Raw genomic sequence first — 27,303 nt, 5'->3', positions numbered from 1 at the left:
AATGTGCCAAACCTATCATTTGAGATAAAAATTTATGGTGAGGTAAGCTTCTAGGCTGGGGGAAGGAAGACTTAGTGACTGAAATGGGGGATGCTAAGCACTGGGGGGCAGGAAGGAAGAAGGAGCTAGTAATGGATGTAACAAATGCTGCAGCTGCCGGCAAAGCCTGGATTGAAGTTCCTTCCTGAAAATGAGGACCCGGGCAAGAACAACCACTCAGATGTAAACAGTGTCTCTGACTGGGAATTCTCATCTGCCTGCCGGTGGGCCAGAGCTGAGCAAGTCCTTTCTCTCCTCTGTATGCACACTGAATTGGTTAGTAAGTGACGTGTCAGAGGACAGGAATCATATTCAGTGGATCTTTCAAATCCAGGAGTTTGAGGCTAATGAAATTAGTGTGTGGCCAGGGCTCTGCCAACTAGAATTAAGTCACTGCAGCCACACTGCAATGCATTTTCAGCCTGAAGGGAGCATCAGGGAGGAATTTCGGGAGATTTGTTTCTGAGCCTGTACAAAATAATACTCATAATGCTAAGAAAGATTAAATGTAAATTAATATTGACTACGAGTAACATATTTAAAAAATAATCGCCGAGTGGGGGATGGCTTAAAGTGGAGAGATTATATAATATGGTGTCCAAAGAATAAATCTCCCCTGACCACTGTTTCATGGGCTATAAGTAAGATATATTACAATGGAAAGTAATGGGAACGTTTTTAGTCAAGGCTTCTCTGCTATTGACTTGAGAGCAAATACTCTGAGAGTATAAATTACTCTTGCTATGTGCTGACTCTGAATGAACAATATTTCGTGTGCAGTGACATGGTCTAAGCTATAGACTTGGAATTGAATGGCATCTGTTTCAATTGTTTTGTTCTCTCAAGAGCAACTAGATAGAAAAAAGTGGTCAATTTGACCCTTGTGGGAGCGTGTTGCAAATCTAAACCTGTGTCCCTCATACCATAAATGAAATACATTTGTAAATTTGTAAGTGTTTTCTTTCTGTTCATTGATGCTTGAGTATAATCTCAAACTTTGGGAGCAACATTTTATACATAAGTAGTTGGTTTTCTTCCTTTCTTCTTTCTCTTTCTCCTCTCTCTCCCTCTCTCTGTTTCTATCTCTCTCTCTTTCTCCATCTTATGTAATTGGATAGAACTGGGCACCTAGGATGATGTGGTGTTACTATAGTGGGATTTTTTTTTTTTAAAAAAACAACTCTAACTTACCCTTTTAAAAATTTCATAAATACAGGTGTCAGTGCCATTTGGAATAGTCTCTATAACAATTTCTGTCTCCACATTTACTGTGTTTCAGCAAATTTACCTAATAGATGGTGAGTGAGCAATTTTTAAAGGGGCATTTTTTAGAAGAGCGGAGAGGGAAGGAATAGAGACAGGCACATACTGTATTTGAAGTTACCTCCACGTGTATTTTATGTATGTATACCCATACAATTAAGAAGTCTTTGGATGTTTTATCTTCAAGAATAATTCAGATAATGGATTACTTGAATATCATAAACATTTAGGGTTTAACAGATTTGTTACATATAGACATTGTATCATGGATTTAAAAGACCATAGCCAGCGGGCAGCGGCGGGCGGAGCGACCGAGGGGCGGCGCGGGCTGGGCGGCGGGTGCGGGGGTCCGTGCTTCCTCGCGGTGGAGGGCTGGGGTTCGCCGAAGACGCCGGGTTGCGCCGCGTTGCCAGGTTACCGAGCGCGTGCCCCGCGCCCGCTCTTCCGCCCGGGCCGCCCTCGGCGCCGCCTTAGCCGCGGTGCGGGCTGCGCGGGGCGCCGGTTCCGCGGAAGCCTGGGTCGGGCGCTGCGTGCGGGACTCTCGTCGCTCGTGGACGGGGCGCGAGCGCGCGGGGGACGTAGGGCGCCGACCTGGGCCTCCCCGGCGCTCCGGCTCCGCTCAGGGCGCCCGCTCAGGGGCCTCCGCCGCGAGGCCCCCTTTGTGGTCAAGATGGCGGCGCCCAGGTGGGCGGCGCCGAGGTGAGCTGGAGCCGGGCCCGGAGAGGGGCGAGTCTGCCACGCCCAGGACTTGGACCCCGGGCAGGTCTCCCGTCTCCCGCGGAGCGGCAGGTGAGTGGGCGCGGCCGCGCGTAGGTCCCTCTCGTGGGGTGGTCAGCTCTCCGTGCGTCCGCAGACTTCTGTCGTCTGATAGTCAGATCTGGGGTGGCCCAGGTTGGAGGCGAGGGTGCTTGATTGGGGAAACCTGAGGGGTTTAAGGACTCTATTGGGATCGTTTCAGACCCCAGCAAGAAGCTGAGCAAGTTTTCTCCTGACTCTCTTCCCGGCTAAGTTTTCTCCCTTCTCTGAAGGCGCCAGCTTTTCTGAATCACCTTGTTACCCGGGGGGATACAGTTGGTGGTTCTGACCGTGGAACGGAGGACCTGGCGCGGGGAAGCCTGAGCTGGCTCTAGTTACTTTGTTTGCAAAGCAGTTGTTTTGTCTTTGGAATCTTTGTGTATGTAACCAACGTTGGGAAGAGCCAGCGTTTTCTCCTCCAAAACACTGTGAGGGGTAACTTTATACGTAAGAAACAAGATAGCGTTCACATCCGTCTCTTTTCCAACCACTGAGTTTTGGTTGTGTTTCCTTTCTTTAAGTTTGTCTCGTTCTGAAGTGATAACAAACAAACAAACAAAAAGACCATAGCCAATTACACAAAGTATACTCTAGTCTCAGTCCTGCCATTAATTAGCTTAAGTCATTTAATTTTTCTAGGCCTCATTTTTCTCGTGTGATGTTTTTTCTTTGAAAAAGTATAGTTTCTAGAAGTCTCTAATCTCTGTGTCATAGTTCAGCTTGGAGAAAACCTGTTCTTATCCAAACTCCATGACATTGTATTTCCAGCTCCAACTTTGGACTTTGAGTGAGTTGGGGGCAACTTTTTCAGGATATTTTCACACAGCTTTTTTAGTTAATACCAGTCTAGCTGACTTGTCATACTCAGACTTTCTTCCATATTCTTTTACCAGTGTGTTCCTTAGTCATATATATAAAGACTGTTGTGGGCAGAATGACCTCCTGGGTCAGCTTACTGCATGGTCATCGACACAGGGCAGGGAGTAAGATTCTGTGGATTTTACAGAAGCAGATACAGGTTTCATTATCCATGTCCTCTCCCCTTTCATCTTACAAAAACAGCAGGCTTTTCTTGGAGAACTGCCAGATAATGCCATCCTGCCTCCTCACGGGCCCCGGGGATGAACTCCAGTAAAGCAGGTGATTGGCTCATGGGTAGGCATCTGACCTCGGCTGAGTCTATCAGACTCCTCCCCAGGACTTTTCTCTCAGAGAAAAATGGAAGAATTGTCTTTTCTCTCTGGAATTTCTAAGCTGGGGAGATATGACTCTGGGACTCCCAGTGACCATCCAGCACAAGAAGAGACTTTCTGTAAAATAAAGTCTTGCAGAGGTAAGCAGGGCTGAGCGATGGAGAGAGAGCTGGAACCCTGCTGATACTCTGGAACTTGCAGATCCAACTGTATCTGAATATGGCTGCATCCCTGAATTTCTAGTACTTGTTTGTTGAGGTGGTTGTTGTTGTTTGGTTTTTGTTTTTAAATTTCCTTTGACTATTTTGAATTTGTTTTCAGTAATGTGCATTTGAAAGCATCATAGCTAAAAGAGCTAATTTCCTACATTAATGTCAGGTTTGCTGAGTGGCATTCCTTAAGTGAAAAATAATATCCGCTATTTTCTTTAAATAAAATCCTTCTAGCTCAGGTTTGAGATATTCAAAACTCTGCCTCCTACCCCCCTCTTTTCCAACATTTACTATATCACCTTGAAGCATTTGTGACCACATCTTTCCCATCTAGACGCAGTTGAGAGAGAGAGCAAAGACTTGTGATATAAACTGCAACCTATATGCCTCCTACCTGGAAGCTTTAGAACATACTTGATTCTTGTCATTAAAGCAAATCTTTTGTTGTTGTCTCCAGGGCACAGAAGCATTTTCATGGCATAATGGAGTACAAAGTACATTAAGCCTAACTCTACTTCTCACCCTCTTTTACTTTAAATAGGCAGAAAAGAACAATCTCAAACACATTTTCCCAACAAATAAAATACATATACGATTATGTTTAGAAGACGTTTATGCAACACATAGTTAGACTGATTAATTAATGGACCTTTCGCCAATTGGCACAGTAAATATATATGTTCAATGTGCTTAATTAAAAAGAAGACAATAACATATTTTTACAGGTTAATTATCTGAGAAGAGTATTGTGCCAGCACACTTGATGCTACAGTATTTCATGTTTGACAGGTAATCTTCTTTCAATTATATTTACTGCTAAATGTTTCTTGGATCAAGCTATTAAATTATAAGGTCAAAAGTAAAATGATACGAAATTACAATGATAAAGGGACACATATCCCACTTTATGAGAATAGAAGTTCTAATTTCTTTTCAATACTACTAGTAGTGACCACAGTACTAATTTGAGCCCTTACTATGAGCCACTGTGCCCATATGCATTTAGTTCTTACAGTAGTTCTGCAAAGGGCATATAATAATCCACACTGCAAAGCTGAAGAAAGTGATTCTCATAGCTGAAAGTCACATAGCTGGTGAGTGGCAAAGTCTAGATTCAAACTTAGAGTCGTCTGACAATGCCCAGGTTGTTGACCACTATGTACACTGCTCAATTGTTGCACCAATAAAGAAGTGCTTGAAATAATTATAGATTTGCCTACCCTGAAACTGCAGTGATTTAAAGACATCAAAGTTGCCAGTTGCTTAACCACATCTACTTACAGTAAGAAATTACATTTTATTTCATTTCTAAAACAAGATTAATTCTGCAGGCCCATAGAAACTTGAGCACACAAATCCTACCTCCAAATGAAAGATGCTTGTTTTCCACTATTCAACAGATGGCCCTGTACAGAGGCAATAAATATATAGTAGAATTTTCATTCAAATAAATGAGAAGAGAGGTTTCTTCTTGTCCTGATTCAGTGCCCATCATTATGGATTATGATGGCTCTTCCCAAACTTTACTTCATTCACTCCACTCTTTCTACAAAACTCCAGTAATGGAATCCATCATTCAGATATATGTGCAAAGCGAAAGGACTGTATTAATACAGTTGCTGAAAGTCAAGTTGATAGAGCACAGGAAATACATCCTAATAAATGCAACATTAATGTTTGTGTGGGCCTTGGAGTTAGCGGTAGAAAAATTTTCAGTTTAATGGAATATTTTGCCTCTTGCTATGGAAGTGTGGCTTAATAGTCTTGTAATTGGTCATTTACAGAATCCTCCATCTCTGGGTTTCATGCTTTCTTTACTCTGCAGCTGTTGATTCCTTCTCTTGTTCTGGATGGAAGATAGCAACGAAGCCACTTCAAAGGTCTCAGCCTGCCTTTTTGTGTTATTGTTTAGATGAAGATATTTCCATTTATTAAAGCACACTATTTAAACATTTTTATCATGTTTCAAAGTTGACTGTGTTCTGAAGGTATGAGCACAGGCAGACATAATGGGGGATGTTTTCCAGGAGAGAACATACCCTTATCAAAGGAATTATCAGAATTTTCATGTATGGATTGAGAATCAAATTCTGGAGTTAGACCTGAATTTAAATTCATACTCACAACTTATTACCAGTCTCATCTTGATCAAACGGTTACCACACTTCTCATCAATTTCCTTATCTTTGAAAGCGGAATAAGAGAAGTATGCCTGGTGGAGTTACACATAAAGCTCATCTGATAGAATATTCATAAGGATTTTGCACAAAATATACATGGATATATTTTAGCACCGAGTTTAGCATGCGATTCGTCTTCAATACATTTAAGAGCTATTATTTTATTATTATTATGCTATCGTTAAATATCACTATTACTTAAATGTCATTATTGCTAAAATTGCTGTAAAACTACCGCAATAACCCATGATGAATTCCCCTCTTCTGTTTCCTTTGTTTAAATGGAAAATATATATATAAATCTAGACAGAGAACACTTTAGTGATCCTGTTCAGTGGAGTGAGAATTTCCATGGCACTGATTAAAACAAATCCTGAATTGCATGGACTTAAGATAGCAGAGAGGGGCTTCCCTGGTGGCGCAGTGGTTGAGAGTTTGTGACCCGATCCGGGAAGATCCCACATGCTGCGGAGCGGCTGGGCCTGTGAGCCATGGCTGCTGAGCCTGCGCGTCCGGAGCCTGTGCTCCGCAACGGGAGAGGCTGCAACAGTGAGAGGCCCGCGTACCGCAAAGAAGAAAAAAAAAAAGATAGCAGAGAGGCTAAGAGATTTGAAGTTAGACATCCCCAGGTGTGAATTCTACTGTGACCCTCTTCTAGCTCTAGAACCTTGAGGAAGTTACTTAAACTTTCTGAGCTTCACTACTAGTTTCCTCATCTGTATCTTTTTCAGGACTATTTATCAAGCATCTTCCTGTTCTCTATGCTTGGACGTATCAATGAATAAATCAGACAAGAGCCTTTGCCTGCGTGCTCCTTCTTGCATGCTTTCTCCCTCCTTACACTCTCGTGTGGAAACGGATGTTATAAATAAATTCTGTGCTTTGTCACAAGTTGACGGGCGCTACGGGGTAAGGAAAAGGATGTGAAGCTCACTGAAGAGGCTTGGGTTGGGAGTGCTGGAGGAGTGTACAGGTAGGTTCCGATTTTAAATAGGGTAGTCAGGGTGGATTTTATAAGTTGACATTTGAGCAAAGACTTGAAGTGAGGGAGTTGTCAGAATGTATGATGGGGAGACCACTCCCTGGGAGCAAGAATAACCAGTCCCCAAACTCTAAGGCAGAAATATGCCGGGCAGCTTGGAGGAATATCAAGGAGGCCACCCTGGCTGACTTAGTCAGTGGGGAGGAAGAGACAGCAGGAGGGCTGGAGGTCGGATATGTGATGGGTTGGATTGGGTAAGTCCTGGGAGGCCATCACATGCATTGTGTCTTTTACTCTAAATGTAGGCAGCCAGGGGCAGGATTTTAGCCGAGGTGTGGCATGAACTGTCTCTTGTTTGAAAAGCATAACTCTATCTGTGGCCTTGAGGATGTGGGGAGAGAGTGGAGTCAGGGAGAATCTCGGGAGGCAACTACAGGATCCTCGAGGTCTATGCTGGTGGCCTGCACCAGGCTGCTAGCGGCTGGTAATTCTCAGAAGTGGCACATTGGGAAGGTTGTGACAGCATTTCGTGGTAGATTGAATGCAAGAATGGAAAGGAAGAGGGAGTCAAGGGTGAATTCGAGATTTAGGGCCTGGGAAACTGGAAAGGTGTGGTTACTGTCACCCAAGATGGAAAAAGTTTGGGGTAGAGCATGTTTGGGGGATTAAAGACCAGTTTTGGAGGTATAAGATTTGAGATGTTTTCGTGACGTCCAAGCAGAGATGCTGAGTACACAGTTGGATACACAAGTCTGCAGTTCTGAAGAAAGGTCTGAACTAGAGATACACTTTAATACAATGGAGATATTAAGAATAATGACATGGAAGCGCTATTTTAAAGATAAAATGAAGTCATGCAATTAGCACTCTGTCTTCTCAAAACATTGAATAACTGTTAGCTAAAATAATTACCTGAAATGAAAAAATACCTATAGCTTGTTTTGTTGTTTGCAGTAAAAGTGAATAAAATGTCACAATTATTTTAATAGTATTTGTGACACAGTAGTTTTAGTTAAGACACCATGACTACAAACATTTACAATAAACCTTTCCGTCTCCTACTTTTCACTCTGATAGGGTACTTGGAACCATATTTTGTAAGGTTTAAGTTAGTTGCCATAGGGTACCTCTTTAATTAGAAGTAATTCTGAACTGTCTAGTTCCATGCAGTTTTATATACATATATGTATAATTATTATTTTATGATTTATCAAACTCAGTTGAAAATTTGCATCACTGATATACATTAGAATTTAAGCATTTACCCAGGTATTCAAGGGAAAAAATGTACTTGTCTTGTAATTTCCATAGGGGAAATTACACATCTTCCCTTCACTTTGCAATTGAATTTGCAATTGAATGCAGGGGAAATACTATCTTACTGGTCTTTGAGTTCCCCTTAGCTATCTGCAAGTCCTTAAACAGCCTTTGTGGCTTAACCAAAATTCTCTTCCATCTTCATTCCGCTAACAGATATTGGTCTAAGCATGTACTTATACTAAAAAATGCATGACCACGTTGTCTCTACACATCTATAATTTTATGTTAACACTATCATTATGTAAGCTATACTTGAATTGTAATTATAACAGATTTTATGTCAACACACATCCATTTCTAGTGTTCATCTGGTGTTCAAGGGGAGAGCAGCATGTCGTAAATTTTATCAAAATATAACATCTGAAGAATAGAACAGAGGGTAATTGTGTAATTCTGTATTCACTCTAATTAAGTTCAGTGGAGTTGGCATAATAGAATTAAGATGAAAAAAAAAAAGACATTGAGGTACCATGGCTCCCTCTCCTAACACACCCTTTTTATATCCGAGAGCAGAGACTCAGCACCTTTCTGTACAGAAATGGAGACAGGAAGAGGCCAGAGGATGAATGACAGGCACGAATGAGGTGGAACTTTGAAGAGCAACATGGAAATGAAATAATTCTTTTGTATTTGGTAGGTGGGGAAAATGTACCAGCGTGTATGCCTACTGGGACCACGTTTTTCCAGAACAGTTAAGCCCAGTGTCAACTATGCTGTCCCACCTTCCTCGTAAGTAGGAACATACTGTTACTTGAATCTTTGCTTCCTGTTTCTTGATACCTGGTTGAGAAGATTATCACAAGAACTGCATCTTGTTAGCAAATACACTGTTTTGAAATGATTGACACTCACTGAAGAGTGGCAGCTCCAAGCTTGCTCTCTCTTGATCTTGGAGTATTTAAGTCTGGAGTGCAGGAGTGGGTTATGGGGAAAGACCATTGGAATTCTTATGTCTTCAGCATAATGGTTATAGCATAATGGTTAGGAGTGTAGGTGCTGGTTCCAATCTCTGCTTTCCACTTGCTAACCATATGAGCTTGGGCAATTTACCTGATTACCTGAACCTCAATACTCCTGCCTATAAAATGATGTTAATAATATTTCATCCCCATAGACTTGTTTTCAATGTTAAAATGAAGTCACTTACACCAAGCACTTAATACAATGCCTAGAGCATAGTAAAGTCTATTATTATTACTATTACTACTACTACTATTATTATTATTACTATCACGATGCCAGGTGCTATTTTTCCTATGCCTTATTCCATTATCTTCTGCCCTGTTCCCCCATTTCTGTCTTGTTTCTGTACAAGGGTAGGTTTGTCACAGAGCATTTTCTTTCCCTAGTGTCTGACTCTTAGTCATCAAGGTGACTGGTCCATGACCCCGGCATTCATTGCTGCTCGTTGAAGCAACCCATTTTGAGAAGGGGAGTTGGATATTGATGCCAAGTTGGGTCAAGGAGAGAGAATTTTCTCTCTTCTGCACTCAGAGAGCTAAGTGAAATATTCAGGCCTCAGAAGGAGAATCAGGCAAAGGGCAACATGCTTAATTTCATACCTTAGTGATTAAGAACAAGTCAGACAGGCTGGATTTGAACTCATTTCCGTCATGTACTGACAACGGGATCTTAGGTGCTTTTGTAACCCGTCTGAGGCTCATTCAACACCTGAAAGAGACGAATAACATTATCAGAACCTAGTGTATAGCCTCGTTGTAATAAGTGAGTAAATCCTTTTAAAACGTTCAGCACGTTGTTTGGCATATAAACACTTAATAAAATTTAGCTTCTTTGACTACTACCGCTGCTAATATTATTAAGTAGCTGAGCAGATCCGAGGCCCATTTTTTTCTTAGATTGCACATAATCATTTGGACAACCAGCTCACATTGATCAACCGTTGCTTATATATAAACCCCCATGAACCCAAAGGTGCTTTAACTCTCTCCCAGTCAGAGCCTGTTCTGGGGGCAGAAGCAACACCGGCACTACCCCCGTCATCTTTGCCTTTATTGTCACTACACTCGCCTGCCGTACTGAGCACTTTCTGTTTGCCAGGCACCAAATTTAGCCCTGCGTATGCACTATATCATGTAGTTCTCACACTCCACTCAGGTGGGAGACATTATCATCATCCCCAGTTTTCAGGTAAAGACGCTGAGGTGTTGGAAAGGTAAGAAACTTGACCCACAGCAAGAGATGGAGCCGGAGTATTCAAACCCTTCTCTCTGACCTCAAGAACCCTTAAATATTAGCATACTACTACATCCTGGTAAGAAAATCTGCTTCCAGCCACTCTGGTGAGAGTAGAAATGATTCTCAGTCCCCACATTCCTCTATTGCCCATGCCACCCTAGCCTCAGGACTAGGGGGGAAAGGAAGTGATCTCTTCAAAGAGCAGCCAAAGGGAACCTACTCCCTTCTGCCTTTTCGTAATCAACTAACCAATATTTTATTTCCTTCTTAAGAGTCCCCACATGTTCCTTTTGGTACTTAGCTTGGCCTTTTAGAATTCTGACATTCTGTACGTGACTCATCCACTGTATTTCATGTTAATTTATTGAGGTCAAGTATAGGGTCTTACTCATCCTGAAGTCCAGTTATCCCCTGTCACATCTAACTCTGTTCTCTTCTTCTTGTAGGACATCTGCAGGTATTTATTTGAATTTTGTTGAATTGTTCTCATCAATAGTACATTAAAAGTTATACAGAAAGTGCTTTCTTATAAGGAAAACCATCTAAATAGATTTCTAGCTCTTTACTTTTTATAGCACTATTGTAGAGATTTTAGATCTCCAGGTAATACTTTTTAGATTGAGTTCTTCATATCATCTTATTTTTACATATAATGATAAATCTGAATTTTCTCTATCAAACCTCCGAGACTTCACTGGCTTGTAACTTAGCTTGTTGATTATGTGTTGTTGACTTTTCCATTTACAATGATATTTGATCCTGGTAAGGATGGGGCTGGGTGGGAAGGTACATCTTAGGGCCATAAATTGGTTTTGTAGAGAACTAACATAAAGATCTAAAGCCTCATCATATTTCTGCAGAACTCATGAATCATTTTATTATAATTCCATTCATTCAGGGAGTATAAAACCATTTTCCAATTGTTATTCCTAATTTGTTCATCTTCTCTTCCTTAGTCTTAGTGAGAAGAGAGCAGGCTGAATGGAAGAAAGTCATTATGACCACTGGGGCCCCTAGGGTAGGCATCAGTCCCAGAGTTTTGTTTTCATCTCTCCGCTATTAATATTGGCTAATGTCTTGAGTGCTTACTTGGTGCAAATTACTTAGCCGACCATGGCAAATGGATTGTGTCATTTCATCCCCTGATAGTCATACAATTAATGTATGTATTATTATGATATCCCATAATGCATACATGGAACAGAGCCTCAGAAGTAGTTATTTGCTCACCAAAATATGGTAGATGTGGAATTTGGACTCAGGTCTGATAGACTCCTAAATCACTCCTAGTGATTTTTACCACTAAATTAAAGTTGTATACCTCTGGAGAGTAGATAGTTTCTAAAATTTCCTCAGCTCTAACGTTTTATAATTAAATTTTTGTCTGATGGCAAGCTTAACAGTTAAGATGGGTAGGAAGGAATGCCAGCCTGTTGAATGGAATTTCCCTGAAATAAGCCTGTTTTATGACACCAGTTCACTCATTCATTCACTCAGCATGTATTGAATGTTTGCTCTGTGCAAAGGCATTTTAGGCATCACAGTGGAGTGAGCGCCCCTTCCATAGACTCTCCTGCAGCACTCAGAGAAGTCTTGGACTGGTTTGCCTGTTATGGAATGGGGCTTGGTGATAGAAGCCTGGTTTGTCCTCCACTGATATAACTAAGACATACTCATATGAGTTTATAGGCATCTTGAAGCCGTGGGATAGTAACACACATGAATCTTACCATTTTTGCCTGGGATTAATGATATAAAGGCTTTGGATTTGGGTATGGAAAATGGGTGCAATTATGGGCGTGTTGGTTCTACATATATATGGACATCACGTGTCATCAGCCTGCAGCTACCTGCCATTCCTCACTACTTCTTTTCACAAACCAAACAAGTACCTTCTTATCTCTCCTGTGGATAAGCTCTTGACAGTGGCACTAGGGCCTCCCTCAATAAGTACATCATTGGCTAAACCAGTGCTTTCTCAGATATGCTCATTGAACAGCCCTTAAGGTGGATTGACATTCCACTGCCTAGAATAGAATATGGTGTTCTTTAGAAATCGGGGGGAAAAAATAGGCCACCAGATGTACTTTCTTTACTTTAAATTGTTTTTATATATATATATATATATATATATATATATATATATATACGAACAATTGTTATATATGTGTATGTATACTTGTTCATATATATGAATGATTTAAAATTGAAGAGAGATATATATATACACACATATATATATGTATATTTAAATTTTGGCTTCTGTTAGCAAGTAGTAAATTAAATGATTAGCAGATCCATACTGCAGGGAAATAACCAATCAGATTTCATTCAATAGCTTGCTTTTTTGTAGATTTATGGTTGTGATTTTATATCTGCAGGTATGTTTGCTGAAGAAAATATTTCTACCACTTTACGCAAAATTAAATTCATTTAATACCAATGCGGCATGTCTCAAATGTCTTAATACAGTTTTAATCTTTAATCGCATCAGAAGTATGGAATTAGAAACATACCCCAAAATCATTTGAAGATATAATTACTTTCATTTCCCTTATACTTTTGAGACTTTTGAAAAATAAGTATTTAGTTGTACTTATCTGTTTCTGTCTCTCTAAGGATAGCAAACACTGAAACACAATTATTTTTAAAAGTCAATATTAAAAGTATATTTTCCAAGATGATCAAAACTAAGGAAGTGGCAAAGAAATTCAAAAATTTAAACTTTCAAAGGGTGCTTTTTTTGTGAATGTGTAGTACTTGTTCTTCTGAAGGAATTAATCTTTTTAAAAATTTAATTAACTTATTTTTTATTGAAGTATACTTGGTTTACAGCATTGTGTTAATTACTGCTGTCCAGCAAAGTGACTCTGTTATACATATGTATATACATTCTTTTTCATATTCTTTTCCATTATGGTTTATCACAGGATATTGAATATAGTTCCCTGTGCTATATAGTAGGACCTTGTTGTTTAGCCAATCTATATATACCAGTTTGTATCTGCTAATCCCAAACTCCCAGTTCATCCCTCTCCCACCTGCTTCCCCCTTGGCAGCCACCAGTCTATTCTCTATGTCTCTGATTCTGTTTCTGTTTCATAGATAGGTTCATTTGTGTCATATTTTAGATTCCACATATAAGTGGTATCATGGCATTTGTCTTTCTCTTTCTGACTTACTTTGCTTAGTATGATAATCTCTAGTTGCATCCATGTTGCTGCTGCAAATGGCGTTATTTCATTCTTTTTTTTATGGCTGAGTAGTATTTCATTGTATATATGTACCACATCGTCTTTATCCATTCATCTGTTGATGGACATTTAGGTTGTTTCCATGTCTTGGCTATTGTGAATATTGCTGCTGTGAAGATCAGGGTGAATGTGTCTTTTTGAATTATAGTTTGGTCTGGATATACGCCCAGGAGTGGGATTGCTGGATCATGTGGTAGGTCTATTTTTAGTTTTCTGAGGAACCTCCATACTGTTTTCCACAGTGGCTGCACCAACTTACATTCCCACCAACAGTGTTGTAGGAGGGTTCCCTTTTCTCCACACCCTCTCCAGCATATGTTATTTGTAGACTTTTTAATGATGGCCATTCTGAGTGGTGTGAGGTGGTACCTCATGGTAGTTTTGATTTGCATTTCTTTAATAATTGGCAGTGTTGAGCATCTTTTCATGTGCCTATTGGCCATCTGTATTTCTTCTTTGGAGAAATGTCTCTTTAAGTCTTCTGCCTATTTTTTTGATTAGGTTGTTTGCTTCTGTTGTCATCAAGTTGTATGAGCTGTTTGTGTATTTTGGAAATTAAGCCCTTGCTGGTCGCATCATTTGCAAATATTTTCTCCCATTCTGTAGGTAGTCTTTTCATTTTGTTTATGGTTTCCTTTGCTGTGCAAAAGCTTGTAAGTTTGATTCTGTCCCCTTTGTTTATTTTCATTTTTATTTCTATTGTCTTGGGAGACTGACCTAAGAAAACATCGGTATGATTTATGTCAGAGAATATTTTGCCTGTGTTCTCTTCTAGAAGTTTTATGGTGTCATGTCTTATGTTTAAGTCTTTAAGACATTTTGAGTTTATTTTCGTGTGTAGATAGGTTCATTTGTGAAAGGATGTGTTCTAACTTCACTGGTTTATATAAGGCTGTCCAACTTTACCAACACCACTTGCGGAAGAGACTGTCTCTTTCCCATTATATATTCTTGCCTCCTTTGTCAAAGATTAAGTGAGGTGTGTGGGTTTATTTCTGGGCTCTGTATTCTGTTCCATTGATCCATATGTCTGTTTTTGTGCCAATACCACGCTGTTTTGATTACTGTGACTTTGGAGTACTGTCTGAGTCTGGGGTGGCTATGCCTCCAACGTTGTTCTTTTTCTTCAGGATTGCTTTGGCAATTCTGGGTCTTTTATGGTTCTGTATGAATTTTAGGATTATTTGTTCTAATTGTGTGAAAAATGTCATGGGTAATTTGATAGGGATCGCGTTAAATCTGTAGATTGCTTTGGGTAGTATGAGCATTTTAACAATATTAGTTCCTCCAACCCAAGAACATGAGATGTCTTTCCATTTCTTTGAATCATCTTCACTTTCCTTTATTAATGTCTTACAGTTCTCAGCGTATAAGTCTTTTGCCTTCTTGGTGAGGTTTATTCCTAAGTATTTATTTTGGGGGTTGTGATTTTAAAAGGCATTGTTTTTTTACGTTCCCTTTCCGATATTTCATTGTTGCCATAAAGAAATGCCACCAGTTTCTGTATGTTAATCTTGTATTCTGCTACCTTGCTGAATTCGTTTATCAGTTGTAGTAGTTTTCATGTAGAGTCTTTAGGGTTCTCTATATATAGAATCATATCATCTGCATCTAATGACAATTTTACCTCTTCCTGAAGGAATTAATCTTGAAGTTCTACTAAGACTTTTGGGATACCTGTTTTAATGAGCCATTACTTCCTGCCTGAGATTGCACTATGCACCAGAGATTCTAGAATTAGCATAATAAAACTAATAATGCAAACAACAGCAACAAATCTTCACGAACCTTCCTTGCAAGGAGGTAAAGTCCACTGGAAAAACAGACAAGTGAAACACACATTCAAAATGGCAGTGATTCTCAAACATTTATGTGCTGAAAAATCATGACAAGCATGATAACCAGGGCAATTACTAGACCCCTTCTCCAGCTGGTCAGGTGTAAGGTCCTGTAACTCAATTTTTGGTGAATGCCTCCAGGAGAGTCTGAGACAGATGTTCTCAGTTGTCGTCAACCTTTAGTGTGCATCAGTGTGCATATCTAACTTTTCTTGGTTGACACTGGGGTCACCCTTCTCCCTGCCAGCCTGTAGCTCTCACTTCAAGGAGCTCAGCTGGTGGTCCACTCTATTGCAGGCTATTCTACAAGTTCCGGACGCCAAGGGAGATTGTCCTCTTGCTGACCCTTCTTCATGGCCCTCCAACCCAGACTTACTTATCCAAGAGCCATATTTAACTCCTTTCAGCAGCCACTCTTCCAAGAAAAGGAGCAGCAAAAGTCCACAGTTCCCAGGCAGAGACCTGTGAGGAGAAGACTTGAAGGTAGGGGAGGGGCAGAGGGGTGAAGATAGAGGATATTCCCCTTGAACTCCTGCAAGTCATGACTAAAGTAGCTCTTTGTGGCATTGGATTTGCTTTAAACAATTAAAAATCAGACTATTGACTAGCACACAAATATTTATAAAATATACAAATAAAACTATTGATATCTTTGAAGCCCATTTTTAAACAAAAGGAACATTTTTAAATGTGCCAGGATATAAATTATGGGTACCTCAGGATTATTATAACTTTTCTATAACATTTTATTAGATCTTTATGGTGTTTTTAAAAATGTTGGCCACTGATATTTGAAATTTGATAGGTATTTATAAAGTTTCCTCAAAGGATTCTTATGACAGCTAAATTTTTTGACTATTTAGACAGACACTTTTGGCTGGCTACTCGGTAAAGTACCACGTGCTGTGATTATTACTTTTTGTGCTTTCCAAGTCAACACCCAGATGCCTGTGAACCTGACCTGCACAGAGTAGTTATTTTGGTTCTTTAAACTGCCTGCCAGACGGTTGCAGTAGCTTTTTCATATGGGCAGATGGCCACTCCAGAACAAATCAAAATATAATATTTGGTCTCTGAACTTACTTCTGAATTCAAATCTTTGAATATGAATGCTAACTCAGATTGAATTTTGGGTTTGACTAATTGTTTTGATGTTCTTAGGCAGTTTTCATGAAACATATTTGATCAAATAACTTAATATGGACTTCACTTCTTATTAGTTGTATAATGTCCCTTCTGGTGTGTTAAATGCAATAAAAATTTGAGCATATATACTAATATGTAGCTCCTACCCAGCATATGATGAACAAAATATGTATTAACAAGAGACATCAATCCATTTCTGAGGTTATGCACGTAGTTTACTGCTGAAATGCGGTAAAACTTTAAAATTTGTAATTTCTGGTCAGAGTTTATGAGAAACATGAATATGAGCAAAATAGGTAAATTTAGTGTTTTTTTAACAAGGTAGGTATGGCACAGACTTCAAACTATAACACAGATTTCAAGCAAACAAGGGTAATTACATTGATTTAAGCAGTTCTTTCCCATTTATTCATATATTTTTTTGTCTTAATTCAGACCTAGCTTAATTCACCCCTCCCTCCCTCCCTCCCTCCCTCCTTTCCTCCCTCTCTCCCTTCCTTCCTTCCTTCCTTCCTTCCTTCCTTCCATCTTTCCTTCCCTTTCTTCTGTTCTGCCTTTCTTTCTCCTATCTCTTTAAACTGCAGTCCTGAGTAAAATGGATGGTTTCAGATTAACCTAATTAATTACAACTAAATAGCCACTTATGTCATTAACCCAGGATACTTCCCTGGGCTACTCAGATCGAAATGTAGGTTTCATATTTTCAATGGAACAATGTTTGTTAGAAAATATATTTCATATTATAATCTTTATAATGAGAAAAATGCTAATTAAAACCAAAACCATTAGTCACCTGTAAGATTTGAAATATATGAAAAGTTTGATAACACTCTGTTGGTGAGGCTAAGGAGGAAAAAGCAGTCTAATATTTTGTTTTTCAAAATGTAAAATGGGACAACATCCATGGAGAAGATTTTATCAATATCTAACAAAATCATAGCTGTATTTGGCCTTTGATCTATCAATCCCTCTTCCAGGAATCTGTTCCAAAGATCCAAAAGTACACTGACATTAGTTTGAAATGACATGTATCAAATGTTCTTCAATGTAACATTATTGGTACTAGTAACAAAATTGAAATCACCCTCAAAATCCAAAATTCTAACACTAAAATCCAACAGTTATATAAACTGCAATATATCTACACAGTGGATTACTATGTGCTTGCGCAAAGCAGTTGGGAAGATCTCTACAAAATGGATTAAATGGATTATATATTGTATATTTTGGAGTATAAATTGTTAAGTGATAAAAGGAAGTTGCAGAAAACTGTGTATGTAGTATGTCACCTTTTGTGTAAGATACCCTCCCTTCCTTCCTTCCTTCTTTCCATCCTTCCTTCCACCCCTTTCTCCCTCTTTCATCTCTGTTTCTTTTCTTTATTATTTCACAGTTTGTGCTTTTTTTTTATATTTGCAAAAATAAATAAGGAAAGGAGAGAAGAAAAACTCATAAAAATTGTTCCCTATAAGGTAACTGTCTCTCCATTCTTAAAAGTGAGACGTTGAAATCGTCTACTATTATTGCACTTCTGTCTATTTTTCTAGTCAATTCTGTCAGTGTTTGTTTTATATATTTAGGTGCTCTGATGTTGCATGAATATATATTTGTAATTGTTATATCTTCCTGGTGATTTGACCTTTTATCATTATATAATGTCCTACTTTGTTTTTGTGATAGTTTTTTGTTCAAATTGACAATAAATTTTAAGCATAATTAACTGTCATTAGCACAAATTCATGAACTGTACCTTCGCTTTTCTCATTTTTTGAAACCTTATATTTATAATCATAGTTATTTATATTTGATAAATAAAATTATTTATAAAGAATTCAAGTTATAAGTAAATGGAAATGTATCATTCAATTTTTGTTTTCTTGCTAGTGGAGGACATTAAGCAAAACTAAGATTTTTAATTCATAAATATGGTAATAAAATTGAACATGTATTTAAAGTATTGAAATAGTATAACTGAAGAATAAAAGAAACATTATAATAAATGCTTTATTATCATTAATGTTAAATTCTTTTGATTACTGATTTTAATTGAAGATTTTAAAAATACACTATAAAAAATAAAAATACATTATAAATATATTTGCATTATAAATCTATATTTAAAACTTGTAAATGTTGATAGAACTAATTGTCCTGTTGAATAATGGAACAGAGTTCCTCATCTAATTATTTAATTTTTATGATCCTTGTGAAATAACAGTTAACTATTTGAAACGTGCTATTCATTTTTGTATGTGTTTTACAGAAAGAAATTGTATTCTGTCATAGCTTACATTTCTAAATTCAAAAAGGCAAATATTTCAAGACCTTTATTATCTTGATCATTTTGACACATTTAAAAATCATCCAATTTTAACAAAGATGTCCTTACCAGGAAATGGTAAGTTCTACTGACAAGTTAAAACAAATGATCAATTATTATTTTTAATTATATTTGTTGCTGGGAAAAAGAAATTGTAGAAAACTAGTCAGAGAAGAAGGATTATATCCTTTAATTTGTAATAAATTGATTTGTAAAGACGGGTGATGTGATGCCTAGCTGTGAAAATAAGTAACATGACAAGTAAATATTAAAGCCATGGAAGTGATCTAAAAATACCTGGATAATTATTGCAGATTATATAAATGTGGGTTTCTGGGGTAGGATTGGAGGTACCAGCCACTTTCCACTGGAAACAAAGCTTCAGTGACTTATATTCTATTGCCAGAAGAACTGGGGAATTTAAACATAGAAATAGAGTAATTGGATGATTTATTTCATAAGCATACATTTTTAAATGTTGCTGATGACTTTTCTTGAAAGTAAAGCCAGAAGGATTTTAAGATTCTTAACTGTAAATATTAGAAATGATTATTATAATACTTTCCATGATAAAATTATTTGAAACTTACTCTTGTATATTCCCAATGAAAGGTGATTCTTATTTTTTATTGTGGCTAATTTAATGAAATAATATTTTATACAAAACACAATTTTCCTAACTTGGAAATTATAATTAAGAACACATTTGAGTTTTGAGTGTTGTCATTTAGACTGTGGGCATTATCAGGGCACAATAATCCACTTGGTGAAAATTTAGTCTAGTTGAAGGCCAATTATTTTACTTCCTTGTAATTCACATGATATGTCCTTGCAAATAGAAGCAGCCGCTAGCCAAGTAACTAGGGAGAAACGAAGAGCCTTGGGTGGGTGATATTTCAAATTCAACAGTATAAAGCAAAGAAAAATAACACATTTTAACACATAAAAAATGCTAGAAAAAATGTTTACATGCATGATTCTAGTTTGGTAATTGCTTCTATTCTAAATTTTTTCATATCAATTCAACAATAAGCACCTTCGTATCATATAAATCACTATCACTTATAAGTAAGTAGGGTTGTAGTTTTAAAGTATTTGGTTTTATCAAGTAATATATGCTCATTAAAAAAATCACATGTTAAAGAATGTTTTATATTAAATATCAACAGAGTCAGATCACTTCTTCACTTCTAAGTCTACTCTCCAGACAAGTTCTTCACAATTGTTTATATTTTGGTTATTTCCCTTCTCAAACAATATATATTTTCTGAATTTATTAATATCAGATAACATTTATTATTCCCCCAATATCAAATATAAATATTTAACTCACTCAGGTCCTCTTCTCCAACTGTTTTAGTCAATTATGTTATTCTTTTGGTTTTTCTGTCAATTATCTTTAGTATAAACAATGTAATTAAACTCATTTTTCTATAGTCCTTTAATTCAGTTTTCATACTTTATATGACAATTTTAATGCCCTTGTTTCTCTACCCAATATTCTTCACAATCTGCTTTGTGTAAGTTACATTTTTATCATAGCTCTTGGATTTTCATTCCATCCTTAAACATAGCATCTTCTTTCCGTGGCCTGAAGATTGACTCAAAATTGAAAGTAAATAAACAATATTTTCATCATTATGGTTGCAATTGAGCAATAAAATACCAATTATCTTCCCATCTTTAGGAGTTCAAATCCAAATGCCCCTTGAGGGAGAATGTTAGGCTGAAAGGATTTCCTCAGTTGGTAAAAAATCATTTAAAATTATATTTGGAAAATAATTTCCATCCTCAGTTTCTGTCATTTTTGGAGGTTATATTGGCCATTTAAAAATTGCATGTACTGCTTTTATTCTCAACATTTTTCAGTTCTAAATCATGCTTATCATTATGTTCTACTACCTTTATTTCTAAAAAGTACCTGTAATGATCTCCACTGGAATTTTATTACCTTCTCTGTTGGGTTTTCTCTTTGTTCTTCTTTTATCATAACTTTCTTTTGCTTAATTTACATATTAGTTTCTTTTCTTCCCTTAAGCTCATAATGAAAGATCTTCATAAACTCTGAAGTTAGCAAATAACATTCTGAGTCCTAAGCACTATAGTTTTGATTTTATAGCTTAGGAATTTCTTTAATCTCCTAAAAATGAAATATTTACATATATATAGACAGTATGTGTTCCCCCAGCTGATTGGTAAATAGGACTCTCTTCTATTTAGGTCTGAACTCAAGTGGGGTATTATAGGATGAGAGGCTACACACAGTAATCTCTTTTTTTCACCTGATCATAGCAGTCTGCCTTGCTGTTGATAGCACAAGCACCAAACTGACAAAGGCTTTACTATGAATCAACATTCAGACTATTGATCTTATTTAGGATTTAAATGTTTTATTTAAATTTTTAAAAAAGTTTCATTTTGAAGTAATTGTAGATTCATTAGCAGTAATAAGAAATAATGCAGAGGGGTCTCATGTACTCATTTCCCAGTTTCTCTCAATGGCGACATCTTAGATTATAGTACAATATCACAACCAGAATACTAATTTTTATGTAAGATGTGTGACAAGTCAAGGCCCAGTTTTTTTTAACCTATCAGATTACTCTAGTACCATTGGTTTAAAAGGCTATCTTTTCTCCATTGAATTGTTCCTTTCACTTTTGTCAAAACTCATTTGGGCATATTTGTGAGTTTATTTCTGAATTTTCTGTTCTCTTCTATTGGCCTATGTGTCTATTCCTCCACTCACACCACACAGTCTTGATTACTAAATATAGTATAAGGATGAATTGGGAGATTGGGATTGACATATATACACTATTGATACTACATATAAAATGGATAACTAATGAGAACCTACTGTATAGCACAGGGAACTCTACTCAGTGCTCTGTGGTGACCTAAATGGGAAGGAAATCCAAAAAAGAGAGGATATATGTATACGTATAGCTGATTCACTTTGCTGTACAGTAGAAACTAACAAAATATTGTAAAGTGACTATACTCCAAAATAAATAAATAAAGCAGTAATTTAAAAAAGATAAAGATAAAAAATAAGGCTTAAAATTGGGTAGACTGGCTTCTTCTACTATATTCTTCATTTTCCAAATTCTTTTTGTTCTTTTCCATATATATATATATATATATTTTTTTTTTTTTTTTTTTTTTTTTTTTTTTTGCGGTATGCGGGCCTCTCACTGTTGTGGCCTCTCCCGTTGGCGGAGCACAGGCTCCAGACGCGCAGGCTCAGCGGCCATGGTGCACAAGCCCAGCCGCTCCGCGGCATGTGGGACCTTCCCAGACCGGGGCACGAACCCGTGTCCCCTGCATCGGCAGGCGGACTCCCAACCACTGCGCCACCAGGGAAACCCCATATATATTTTTAAATAATCTGGTCTATACAAAAATTCTTGCTGATGTTTTGATGAGAATAGTTTTAAAGTTATATATCAATTTTGGCATAATTGAAATCCTTACTGTTATGAGCTAAATTGACTCTCCCCAAAATTTATGTGTAGAAGTCTTAACCCCCCAGACTTAACAATATGATAATGTGACTATATTTGGGATATGGTCTTTAAAGAGGTATTTAAATTAAAATGAGGTAATTAAGATGGGCTCTAATCCAACCTGATTTGCAATTAGGACAGACACACATAGAGGAAGACTCTGAAGGTACAGAGAAGAGATGGCCATTTAGGAGAAAAGAAGAGAAGCCTTAGGCAAAATAAAACCCTGCTGACATCTTGATCATGGACTTTAATAAGCCTCCAGGATTGTGAGAAAATATATTTATTTTATTTATGCTACCCAGCCTTTGATATTTTGTTATGATGGCCCTTGCAAAACTAACAGTTACCAAGCTGAAGCTTCCAATCTATAAACACTGAATGTCTTCCATTTATTTAGAACCTCTTTGATTTTTTTCATGAGCATTTTATAGTTTTTGATGACAAGTCTTGTAAATATTTGATTATTTGGATATATTTCTATATTTCATTTTTGAGTGATTATAAAAATCTCACTGCCCATAGTTAATTCCTAGCAAATAGGTTTACAATTAATATTTTATGTTTGTTCTATATCCTGTATCCTTGCTTAACTTATTAATTCTAAAAGGGTATTTTTTGAGTATATGTGTATTCCTAGACTTCAGTTTGTATATAATCATATCATCTGCGAATAGAGACAATTTTATTTCTTTCTTACCTACATATCTGTCTTTTAATTGTTTTTCTTGCCTTACTGAACTTGCTAGAACACCTCATACTATGTGAAATGAGTGCGGTGAGAGTGAATATCCTTGCCTTGTTCCTGATCTTGAGGAGGGAAATAATTCAGTCTTTCATCATTAAGTATAAGTTAACTTTGGGATTTTTGGTTTTGGTTTTCTTTTTGTTTTTGATTTCCATAGGTGCTGTTTATCAAGTGGAAGAAGTTATTCTCTATTCCTATTTTTCTGAGAGCTTTTTGTTCGTTTGTTGTTTTTACAACATGAATGGTTGTGAAATTTGTCAAACCCTTTTTCTGCATTGAATTATATGACCATGCAATTTTTTTTTCTTTAGGATTGGGTAAATTACATTGATAATTCTTGAATATTGAACAGGCTTTACATGCTGAGAATGAATATCAATTGGTAATGGTGTATAATTATTTTTATATATTGCTAATTCTATTATTAATATTTTGCTAAGGATTTCTACATTTATTTTATGATGGAAATTGGTGTGTAGTTTTCTTTTTGTGTATTGTGTTTTTCTTGTTTTGGTATTACTATAATAATACCGTCATAGCAATAGAAATAAAAATCCAGTATTTTACTTCAAAAACTGTGATCCTCATGAACAAGATCTGTGATTTCTGTCATTAAAGATGGGGGGATAGGGAACTAACAAGCCATTATTTTTAAGTTTAACACTTGTAATTTATTCTCTGGAATCATATGATCATTTATCATATGTGATTGCCAATAGGTGAATTTTACAACTACAGTAAGGGGTGGTGGGGAAGTACAAAGAGATTCTTCTAATACCAGACACAAAACTGAATTTCTGTGTAATTTAGAACAAATTGATTTAACCTAATGGAATTGAAATCTCTATGCTGTAAAATGGGAATTATGATGCCAACTATTAACAGTATTGGGGAAATCAAATGAAATAATATAAGTAACATCTTGTAAGAACATAGATTTTTTAATAAGCTCGGTGAGAAATTAACTGTATCTCTATTCTCTATCTATCATCTATAGAAATAGAAAAAAATAGAAAGATCGGTGTGGGCTGGGGATAAACAGGATTTCCACTTCCAACATCCATCATGTCCTTAAAAGAGAATGTAGACTAGGCTTTGGTGGGTTTGACAGGAAAGTCAGAATCCAAGTTGCTCATAAATATTTCACAGGAAGGACATAGATGCTGCTTAAAGTTCTTTCTGAATGGTGTTAGGTGACTTGATTCTGAAAAAGCTTTGAGCTTAGAAAAAATGAGCTTTGCGTATTGACAAGAGTCCTCACATGGGAACAGAGTCAAAATTAACAGACTCTGCAACCCAAAGGAGGCTGGCTGAATATTCCCGCTACCTTTGCTCTGATCATGTGACCATCTCACGCTTCTGTCACTTTCATTAAATAAAAATTAATCTTAACATATTTGGGCAGGAGTGGGGGTGGGTTGGCATGGGTGTCTACTCTGTCAATTTAAAAAATATCCTTTAGTTCTCATCACCTAATCAGTTGATTTCAGCTCCATTTTCTCCCTTTTCTTTCTTTATCACTGCCTAACCTTGTCCCCTAGGAGTTTCAGACCTTGTTATTCATAAATGGCATAACTTCGTGCACCCTTTTCCTTTTTACTCAAAAGTTTTCTTTAAAATCAAAGGATTACCTGGCTGATTATAAAATTCTTGCATCACATATTCTTCCTCTTAGTATATTTTAGATACTGATCAAACTGTCTCCTTGCATGAATATTACTGTGAAGATGTCGAATCCATCTTGATATTTCACACTAGTAGGGGGCGTGATTTTTTCCCCTCCTACTCCTAGGATTCTTTCTTTGTACCTGAATTTTAACATCCTTACCAGAATATGCTTTGATTTGGAATGGTAGGTATGAATGTTAGGTTTCATTATTTCTTGGAAATCTATGAGCCCCTTCAGTCTACACATTCAACTTGTTTTTATTTCAGAAAAATGTTGAAAAAATTATACTTTAGACTCTTTCTATATTTTCATTTGCTTAGTTCTTCTTAAAAATATCAATAATGCATGTTAGATATACCTTTTTAAAGTCTAGCGTTCCATCTGTGATCATGTTTACATTCCCCTTTCTCTCTCCCTGCTCCACCTCCCTCCCTCCCGCTCTTTCTTTCTCTCGGAGTCACCCTCATAACTACTTATAAACATCTAACTTTTTCCACCTATAACGGGCATTATTCTCTACACTGGCTTTTCATTTTTTGTCATATTGTGACATTTTGCAACTCAATTCTATATTCTTTGGGCATCCTATAAAGTCTCTTTGGAATACTTTTTTCTCATTGTTCAAATTTCACTTATTACTTATAAAGATGGTATTATCTATACATTCTGTGAGAATAATGAGAAGCATTTCTTTCATTCCTTTGTTTTACTGTAACCATCTTTTTATCAGAAATGACCGTTTACTGATTTAAAGAAAAATGTTTTGTGCATAGAGCACATATCATTTCCTTTCTAAGTATGATCCATCTTTGAATTATTTTTGCTGCTTGCCAGAGATGTTGACAACTGTGGTAACTGGGACTATCTGGGGCGTGGATTCAGAGGTGTTGACTCCAAACTTTTCTTCAACAAATTGCTTGGGTGACAGAAAAATCTTCTTTGGTATTCAGCGTACATTTGGCAGATGTGAAAACCATTCAGTATTTAAGGATGGGGAAATTTATAGCTGATCACGGGTGACTAGAGTGATGGAATGGCTAAAGGTGTTAAGGGAAGAGGAGGGTTGTTCTTCATAGATCAAGAAACTGTCACTGCCTTAGGCTACAGCTCTTGTGACCATTTTCGCCCCAGAGCTGCTGACAGTATGAGGGGTAAGCTCTCTGCCTGTGTCTGCTACTGTTAGAAATGTATTTTGCTATTAAGCAAAAACTCTACCATTGCTGCTAAATTACTCTCAAAGTTGCTGACATTCACTGCTGCCTAAAATCACCTTTAAAAAAACGGCTTTATAAAATATAGGTTAAATATTATAAAATTCACCCATTTCGCGAGCATTTAATTCAATAAATTTTTGTATATTGTAGAGCTGGTCTGCCTTTCTTTGCCTCCACCCCTGCATGCTCTTCTCCTAGAATGGAGGTTCCATGCCAAGAAGACCATGAGCAAGATGCCTTCTTTTGTCATTATGGTCCTGCTACTGTCACAGCCCCTAGGTGCTGAAAGAAACTGAAATAGCAAAGTAATATTCTGTTTCTTCTTTCTTCCTTCTAAATTCCATCTAGTGCCTCCAATTGGCAGAAACCAGAAAGCTAGGTTGTCTGAAATATGTGGCTTGCATGTTTATCCCTCAAAAGTACAGAAGAAAGTGCAGAAAGGAAAGTGTAATATTGAGAGCCCATCATGTTGAAAGCTAGAGTATCCAGAGCACCCCTCAACTTATAAAATCATGGATTGCCTCCTCTATTCCTGTCTTAGCCCATTCAGGCTGCTATAACAAATTACCGTAGACTGGGTGACTTATAAACAACAGAAACTTATTTCTCACACTTCTGGAGGCTGGGAAATTCAAGATCAGGTGCCAGCAGGTTTGGTGTCATTCATTCATGAGGGATCTGCCCTTATGACCTGATCACCAACCAAAGGCCCCACCTTCAAATGACATCCCACTGTAAATTAAGTTTTAACATATGAATGGGGGCACTAACATTTAGTCTATGGCAATGCTTTTCCTTCTCTCCTCTATTCAGCTCTCAGTGAAGTAACTTTCAGGCTAGGAAAGAAAGTGTACAGATGGTTTTATTTATTTTTATTATTTATTTGTTTTTTATTTGCCAGGTATCTGCTTTTCTGTCGCAAATATCTGGGTCCCAACAGGATATATTCCACAGTACCCAGAGCCTTCCTATAACTCTTGATGTCTTAACTGTCATTTTGTAGAGATTATGCAGAATAAGATACTTAATTTCTTTTTTGGAAATGTACAAATATCTTGGAGACTGAGGAAGTTTGTGAAAATAAATATCATGCACTCTTGTTTAGGTTAATATTTCACATTTTTTAGCTAGTATAATTCTATTTGTATATTGAAGGTTTTTTTTCTATTATATTAAATCTTGAATTTTCTACTATTCTTTTGTTCTTTTAGGCATTTGACAGGGGTCGAAAAGATGAGATTGAAATAAAATGCTTTTATTCCACTGATTTTTAACAGAAAATTTGCATTCTCTACTTCCAGCCTGTCTGAAACCAGTTTCTAATTGTCTCTCAGGAGAAACAATACTGTTCTTTCACCCAGTACTTTTTGTTTGTTGTTGTTGTTCCAAAGTTAATATCATGGGTCTGTCACATAAACAAAA

At 37.0% G+C, this 27,303-nt stretch overlaps 1 protein-coding gene across 32 annotated transcripts in view; it reads left to right on the top strand.

Annotated features, from left to right (window-relative positions):
* The first annotated feature begins 1,547 nt into the window (after nucleotides 1–1,547).
* The window catches only part of LOC111171347 (uncharacterized), a 225,266-nt gene continuing 199,510 nt past the window's right edge, over nucleotides 1,548–27,303 (top strand). For 7 of the 32 annotated variants that reach the window (XM_089922976.1, XM_089922978.1, XM_089922980.1 and 4 more), the window contains exons 1-3: nucleotides 1,548–2,091; nucleotides 4,228–6,655; nucleotides 8,622–8,713. In XM_089922976.1, coding sequence (XP_089779102.1) covers nucleotides 1,568–2,005 — 438 coding nt within the window. In that variant the 5' untranslated portion in view covers nucleotides 1,548–1,567 and the 3' untranslated portion in view covers nucleotides 2,006–2,091; nucleotides 4,228–6,655; nucleotides 8,622–8,713. The other 25 variants (XM_089922988.1, XM_089922984.1, XM_089922987.1 and 22 more) reach the window with 17 other exon arrangements.

Source organism: Delphinapterus leucas, chromosome 13, assembly GCF_059928025.1.
Source record: "Delphinapterus leucas isolate spDelLeu-1000000601 "Yukka" chromosome 13, BTC_Dleu_Yukka2, whole genome shotgun sequence".
NCBI classification, from domain to species: Eukaryota; Metazoa; Chordata; class Mammalia; order Artiodactyla; family Monodontidae; genus Delphinapterus; species Delphinapterus leucas.
This window is presented reverse-complemented; position numbering and strand designations above follow the sequence as displayed.